The sequence below is a fragment of the Hylaeus anthracinus genome, unplaced genomic scaffold, assembly GCF_026225885.1.
Source record: "Hylaeus anthracinus isolate JK02 unplaced genomic scaffold, UHH_iyHylAnth1.0_haploid 12001, whole genome shotgun sequence".
In the NCBI taxonomy this organism is placed as follows: domain Eukaryota; kingdom Metazoa; phylum Arthropoda; class Insecta; order Hymenoptera; family Colletidae; genus Hylaeus; species Hylaeus anthracinus.
The window spans coordinates 17038230-17045657 of NW_026534348.1; the positions used below are offsets into that span (position 1 = coordinate 17038230).

General features: G+C 38.5%; 1 protein-coding gene across 2 annotated transcripts in view; it reads left to right on the top strand.

Annotated features, from left to right (window-relative positions):
* Window positions 1-2796, top strand: part of LOC128891282 (sorting nexin-24-like) — a 7698-nt gene extending 4902 nt beyond the window's left edge. The window contains exons 3-4 of one of the 2 annotated variants that reach the window (XR_008460782.1): window positions 192-326; window positions 1875-2011. Coding sequence is in view for 1 of the 2 variants with exons in the window: in XM_054150700.1 (XP_054006675.1) it covers window positions 1875-2034 (160 nt within the window). In the remaining variant the exon portion in view is untranslated. Of the gene's footprint in view, window positions 1-191; window positions 327-1874 lie in introns of both variants that reach the window. The other variant, XM_054150700.1, reaches the window with a different exon arrangement.
* Window positions 2797-7428: the final 4632 nt, after the last annotated feature.

The following is a 7428-nucleotide window of genomic DNA, read 5'->3' on the forward strand; positions in this document are numbered from 1 at the left end:
GACACCCTGTATATTTACATGAAAAATTTAACAGATGGCCAACATGTCTATATATATTTAAATTTATCTTTTTATTAGCTACTATATTACAATAATGAAAATATCCCATCTTATTAAAAAAAAAAAACAAAAAAAAACATTGATGACCGTGAAGTTTCGGAAAATCTGACTTTGAGATACTTTTTGCGCAGATACCTACAATGTTACAGTTATTGTCGTATAACTATGCACTTTAATAAAGAAAGAAAGAAATAGTGCATCTTGTGGGGGAAGACACGGGTAATGCAGCGAAGTGGCATTACTGGCAAAAATGGGCCTAAAAAAGGGTACGGGATTTTTCGTTTTTCATCTCATTTTAATCAGGGGCTAGGACACCCTGTAGATAGATAATAAGTTGTTACAAGTAAAAATGTTGCGAATTACGTCGTGTTTGGTCTCAATTTAATCAAAAAAATGTCAGGAATATGATGGTAAAAGTTTTACAACAAAAAAAGTTAATAATAACAAAGTTTCACCGTTGCGTTACATTGTCTCACCGACATACCCTGGTGTTTTCGCTCCGTCCTTTTCTTTATTCGCTGTCTCTTCTGTACGTTCGAAGCTCGTTAGCAAACATCAGAGAATGTACGATCGTCTAAACCAGGGGTGGCCAATCCAAATGATTTCGCGGGGCACTTTCGAAATGCATCATAACTCCGCGGCCGCATATAAAATTATGAATCAACATATTAGATTTAGACCCATTCTAGACATTTTTTTTGCTCTTTAGCTCTTCAGCTTTATTCGACACGTAATCGACGGGGCGCGATCGGGCTCCTTGGCATTTTTCGACCGTGTTTTGTGAAAACTTTCTGGTACGCAGTATTATTTTAAAATCAAAGTTAATATTTTCTCATAATTTCGACAGTTAATTTATGAATATATGGGATACAAAATTAATGTACATTATAAAATAAATATACACTGACCCGCGATACTTAGGGGACAGTTCTTCAAAACGTCATAACTATGGGAGTTTTCAATCGATTTTCGTGAAACTTCGTCAGAAGTAGTTTTGAAGTGTCCTCTGGGTATGTGCAAAGTTCCATTGGCGAGAGTTGATGTGAAGGGGTTAATTCATCCCCCTAAAAGGGAGGGTGTAGAAAAACGCCTCTGGAAAAGGCCAGGGGTGACGGGAGGGGTTGAAAAATTTAAGAAAACCTTTGGGGCGACTCTCCTTGATGCCCTCTACAAAATGCACTCCTTGAAATCCCTCTCGGACAACCCCCCCCTCCCCTAAAATCCACAATTTTTGGACGACGGTCTCGATTTTGGGCTCAATGCACTCTCTGGACTCCTCTGATCCAGAAAATGCCAAGGCCCACGCAGTACACCCCATAGGCACCCCTTGGGGGGGCGGGGGCGGAATAGGTCACTACTTTCCAACCCCCTCCGTGAAAGGGCACTTCCACACATCAGAGGGTGATGAAATTCACCAGATTTGTTGTTCGTAGACTAAGGATCAATGCCGAAAAGATCATTTCACGAAAATCGGTTGAAAACTCCCATAGTCACGACGTTTTGAAGAACTGTCCCCTAAGTATCGCGGGTCAGTGTATTTTGTAAAAGTGTGATGAATCTCGCGGGCCGCAAAAACGTTCAAGGCGGGCCGCGGGTTAGCCACCCCTGATATAAACAATGCTTGGCGATCGAACTCCTCGACCCCCCAATGGGTATATACCACCTCCCCCCCCCCCCCAAGTGACGGGGATGATTTCTGTGCAGTTATCGTAGACAAAATTGTGCAGTTATGGAGACATTACTGTACTTTTTTCAGAATTAATACATATTCCAAATAATCACGCTATACTAATTAACTTTGTCTTTGTTTTCAGTACATATAAGAATACGGAGGACACGCAGTATGTTCATCCCAGTGCTCTGAATCATCATCCAGTATTAACTTTCCATCGTGATCCGTACGTTTTGTCGAACGCAACGCCAAGTCTTCCAGATATTGTAATAAATGGGGTGCTTTTGGGCATGTACTCGTGAACAACAACCAAGTTATATGTGACTGTGATATTCTTCACGACAGTCGTCGAGGGAAAGCATCTTTCACGGAGAGGTTCAACGAACGGAACATATTCGAATAAGAATTTCAACCTTGACATGGATTTTACTCGTACTCCGCTATTTCGACAAAGATAAAACGATGGGTGTGCACCGATAAATGTACATAGAAGAAGCAAATGCTTCCATTTCTAATACTTCATTTATCAATATACACGATGACGCATCTTTTTCTAATATATGATTATCTCTCGATGGCTGCGTGAATTAGATGCAAACTTTGTTACTCACTTAAACTTTTTATTAATCTGTACTTGTTTTTTTTTCATTTTTCACCGTATAGTTTTTATGTAATGGTATGTCTCATGAAATATAGTGTATTTTGACCACTTTGCTTCCTGGATATTTCTAAACCGTCTATCGAATCTAAAATTATAACTGATTTTATATCTTTGTGATGCACTTTTTGAGTATAAATGTATCGAACAATTATGACGTCAGAAGACGCGTACATTGTTGTATCCAAAACATTGCTAAAGGAATACAATTGATTTCAAGACAATGGTAAAAAAAGAACATACATCGTCATACTTGACATCAGGTTATGCTGTAGTTATCAGTTGATAAATCGAGGTTTTGAAATGCACAATATTTCCTGAGATACCCAAATAAAATATTTGTCAACTACGTGAACTCTGCAATAAGCCTTTTAATGACTACAGCTTATCACTACAAATATTCAGTAATAACACAAATTACACAAATTTCTTTCGTGCTGTATATTTTAAATATGGAAAGTTTTGATGAAAATCGTGGCTAGCCTCTATCGACGATAAATTAATTTCTTTACGAATATATAAAGTACTTTATTCCTGCGATAAAATAATGAATTAGTATAGGACCAAAAAAGTCGACTAAAGTAAAATGAAAGTAGCTTCGGGAGTTCACGGCTCGCCCATCACTGCCATCGCAGAGTACTAACGAGAGATACAAGCTCGAGTGGAAAAACCGAATTTACGTGTGCCACGATATCGCGTATGTAACATAATTAGATACGATCCGAAATGAACTGTACACAACCATGTAACCATGACACGCCAGAAAATATACCTTGTTATATTTGAATCATCGTCTCGTTTATTTCATCTCATTATTCTCAGTTTACATTACTTGTGACATTCATCTTAATCTATTAACATTATCGTATTGGATATCTGGACTGTAAATGTAAATGTAACTCATAAGCGGATCTCTTGCAGTATAATTCACATTAATTTGTTTACTACCGTTTAGATCAGACATCTCGGACGTTTCGATAACTGCGTTTACGAAACCGTTAAGTTTCAAACGTGCATTGCGTTCTTCGTGCAAGATGGTTTGGCCCTCGAGCAAAGATTAACGTCGAACGATCAATCATTTTTTTTTTCATTATCCTTCGCTTGGATTATAGGCGATCACGTGAATGGATGATTTAGTGGGGTTAAGGATTTTATCTAGCGCCTCTCGTTTATTATAGCCGCAAGATTAGCCTGACTTTGACTTGTTCAGACCTGGGCAAAATTTTTTTCAAATAACTCACAACAAATAAAACCAACGTATGGCGTTAAACGAGTATTCATTGTGAAATACTTCATTTTATGTAATTTAAATTTGAATTTTCACTTAAAAGAGTAACGGATGAACGCTTGTTTATCTTTCATTCGTTATTTGCAATATGAGTTTACATTAAAATTTTACCCATCTCTGCTACTCATTTTCTACAATCTTAATCTGTACTTCGAATGCTACGGAAGAGCATTTATTTAAAGGGAGACGTAAGATGCAGGCGGTGAATCATTTTGGTCCACTGGATCGGGCGTGTTTACGTTGCACTCAACGCATAGAGTGGGTGTTTCGATGTTGCGGGGGTCGCTGAAAAATAGGAAATCTCTGTTTTTTCTTCACGTGTTGACGCCTCGCAAAACGTTAGAAAACATTCAACGTTTCTTCGCGCAACGGAGACGCCGTGACAACGGTAGTAACATATCGCATACCTTTAATTCGTTATGTACAACTTACAATTGTTTCTTTTTTTTTGTTTATTTTTAATGCTGTTACAATTATCTTATCATGATAATAAACTCAATCTCCATTGATAATCCGTAACTTCGTTCATATCAAATGTACTGCGTTAAATGTATATTATATATGTACAAGCTCCTCAGTCTTGTGCGAAGTGTAAGATGATTTTAGGTTCCCAGCACTTCCGCTTCGGTGGTACACTAAGTATTACGAATTTATTTACCAAATAATTTTATTTTTTTCCTTTCGTTTCTTTTACTTCCTTTACACGCGATATATGCGAGAGAAAGTGTACGCGTTAGCGTCGTATATCGAGTAAACGAATCGAAGATGGTTCTTTTCAACGGCCAACATCTTATGTTTCTGTATTGTACGATCCGGCGTAATAAATAATTGATACAACATTGTTGATTCGCTTAATGTAAAAAGATTACAACTTAGGAGCTTATCGCCCGTATCTGGCAGTTTTTTGTGAACTTCCTTATTGTTCAACGTCGTTTCGCAGCTGTTCTATTCAAAGAAAAGAATAACCAAAGAATCTAACCGATAGGTATAACCGGTACTCGTTAGATATTTTCATTAACGATAAGTATCTTTTATGACTTTAGAGTGGGTGATTTTCTTATCGTACCAATTACCGGTGATATCTCTAACATCTAAATCAATGATTTATATCGTACAAAGTCTTGTGCAACATAGAGTAAATGGAGCTGTTGGTCGCCGTGATACGCGGACAGTATAGATCGGATCAGCGTATCAGTGTAAGGCAATATAGGGTGTCCTAAAAATGTTGTAACACCTTGAAAGAGGTGGTTCGGGAAGTGATTTGATACAACTTTTTCCTTAGCGAAAATGTTGTCCGAGGTTGCGTTAAGGAGATATTAAGCGAAAACACTGACCATTCAGAGCCCTTGTATGCCGATGGAGCGCTCGCGGTAGCGTATGACCGCCTATCGCGTAGTCTATGCCTACCGTAGGCGGTCCACCGGCATACTCGCGCTCTGATTGGTCGAAGCTGCCGTTTAGGGCGTAGCCTACGTTACCGCGGGCGCTCTGATTGGTCGGGGTTTTCGGTTAATATCTCCTCAACAAAGCCTCGGACAACATTTTCGCTAAGGAAAAAGTTGTTTCAAATCACATCCCGAATCACCTCTTTCAACATGTTACAACATTTTTGGGACACCCTGTATATCGCAAACGAGGGAAAGAAATCGTTCTGTTTGAATTCTATTCGTTTTTCTTTTAGAAATTAATTGTATTAAAATAGGATTGATAATTAATAAATGATGTTCATTTTTTTAAACATATGTTTCTATGACTCTCAATTGTACCAGATGTCAACCAGATACATTCCGTGGGACATTTACGTTCCACTAGGGTCGAAGGGTTAAGATATTAAACGATATCATTTCGCGATGCACCGAGATCCCTATATCGTATGTTTCGTGTTTACACTGAAAAGAAGCTCTAATGTTAATGTTATGATCCTCCCCCCAAAAATGAGTATTATTGTACAAAATGAGAATTGTTCGTACGCCGTTACGCATGCGCACAATCCGCATGATTGAATGTAAAGTACGAGGTACAACGTCGATCCTTCACTTGGCGGTCGCCCAGACTTTTCGTATATCTTCCGTACAGAAAGCATTTCTCGGCTGTCTCTATCATACTATACAATACGCTCTGCAAGCATCTTACGTGTCCTCAACGAAACGGGGCTACAAACTTGTCGATGATGTGATTTGCCAAATAAAGGATTGAACATGGTTCGTTGTAAACAATGACGAACGTGCTTCATGCCTCAACTCTTGATATAGATGGCAGCTACGAGATAATTCGGTACATGTTTATTTTATTTTGGCTGTGAATTAATGTTCAGTTCTCTAAAACATATTGATCTTTTTTATTCTTTTATTACTCGTAGATGACATTCAGTTACGAGTCGGTGGCTACGAATGGTGCTCAAAATTGACAAACAACATGTCAACTGCCGCATTTTTTTAAATAAAATAATCCTCAATTCAACTCTTGATACAGATTGGCAGCTACGAGATAATTCGTTACATATTGCTAACGAACAAAATAAAGTCGGTAACGCAACTCTGACGACGAAATCCTTTCTCTGACAATGAGTGCAAGATTCAACCACCAACTGAGTGGTAGATCGGATCGCTGCGAATCAGGATTCTATCTATCGTTTGCTCTAACAATTGAGCTGTTCAGGCCGTTTAGGGTTCCTAGTAGCTGGACCTAACGTACAAAAATGCCTGCTGCTAACAAAACTCACGGGGTTGTTCTCGCTGGCTGATCCTCGAACATCTTTGACGGATTGTTTGTGACAATCAACGCGTCAATGAAGATCTTTGTCAGAGATGGGCAGAGTAACAGTTGATACATAAAAAACTCTGTATAGCGACTTATGAGAAACGTTTAGATTGAACAGTTACCTCGATAAGCTTGCTTGATTGCTGGATAATTAGTCTCACTAATATTGTATATTAATAAGAGAGTTAAATTAATTAAAAGTTACTAATTGCAGAAAGGAAAATTCGTTGAACGTGTACAATTCAGATTGTAATTTGTATTGACCGAATAACGAATCTAAAATTGTTATTGGAGACTGTTTATCTATTAGGTGAACCGGAAAATAATGTCGTTTTTGCAATTTTAAATACTTGTTTATCATTCATCAGCTCATTGATTTTTATCGATCTAGCATTGACAATCTGCACACTAGATGGCAAAAGGCTATTGATAACGGGAGCGATTATATGATTAATAATTAAAAATAGAAATTTATACAAAATTTGTTTGAATTTAATGTAAAAGAAACGACATTACTTTCCAGTCCACCTAATAGGTGCCCATCTCTGATTTGGAGAATGATCTCCGTGTAGTGCCGCACAGTTGAAGAACGGCGAGGTCGGATGACTCGTTCCATGTGCCTTTATCGATTAATTCTACCGAGTGTACGCCATACGCCTACGTCAACGCGATTCCAGCTACTCTCTAAACTAATGTTAATTAGGGCTACGATACTATATACAGAAAACGCATTGCATTGGCACAGTAAATATCTAGCGCCCGGACTGCCATATGTCGTTTCGCCGCACCGCGTGCAACATTTACGCACTACCGGTGATCGCATGCTTTTATCGCGCTCTTCCGATCGCTAACTCGCGAACAGAGATAGGCATTTGATATACAGGGTGTCCCAAAAATATTGTAATACCTTGAAAGGAGTGGTTCGGGAGATGATTTGAAACAACTTTTTCCTTAGCGAAAACATTGTCCGAGGCTTCGTTGAGCCTCGGG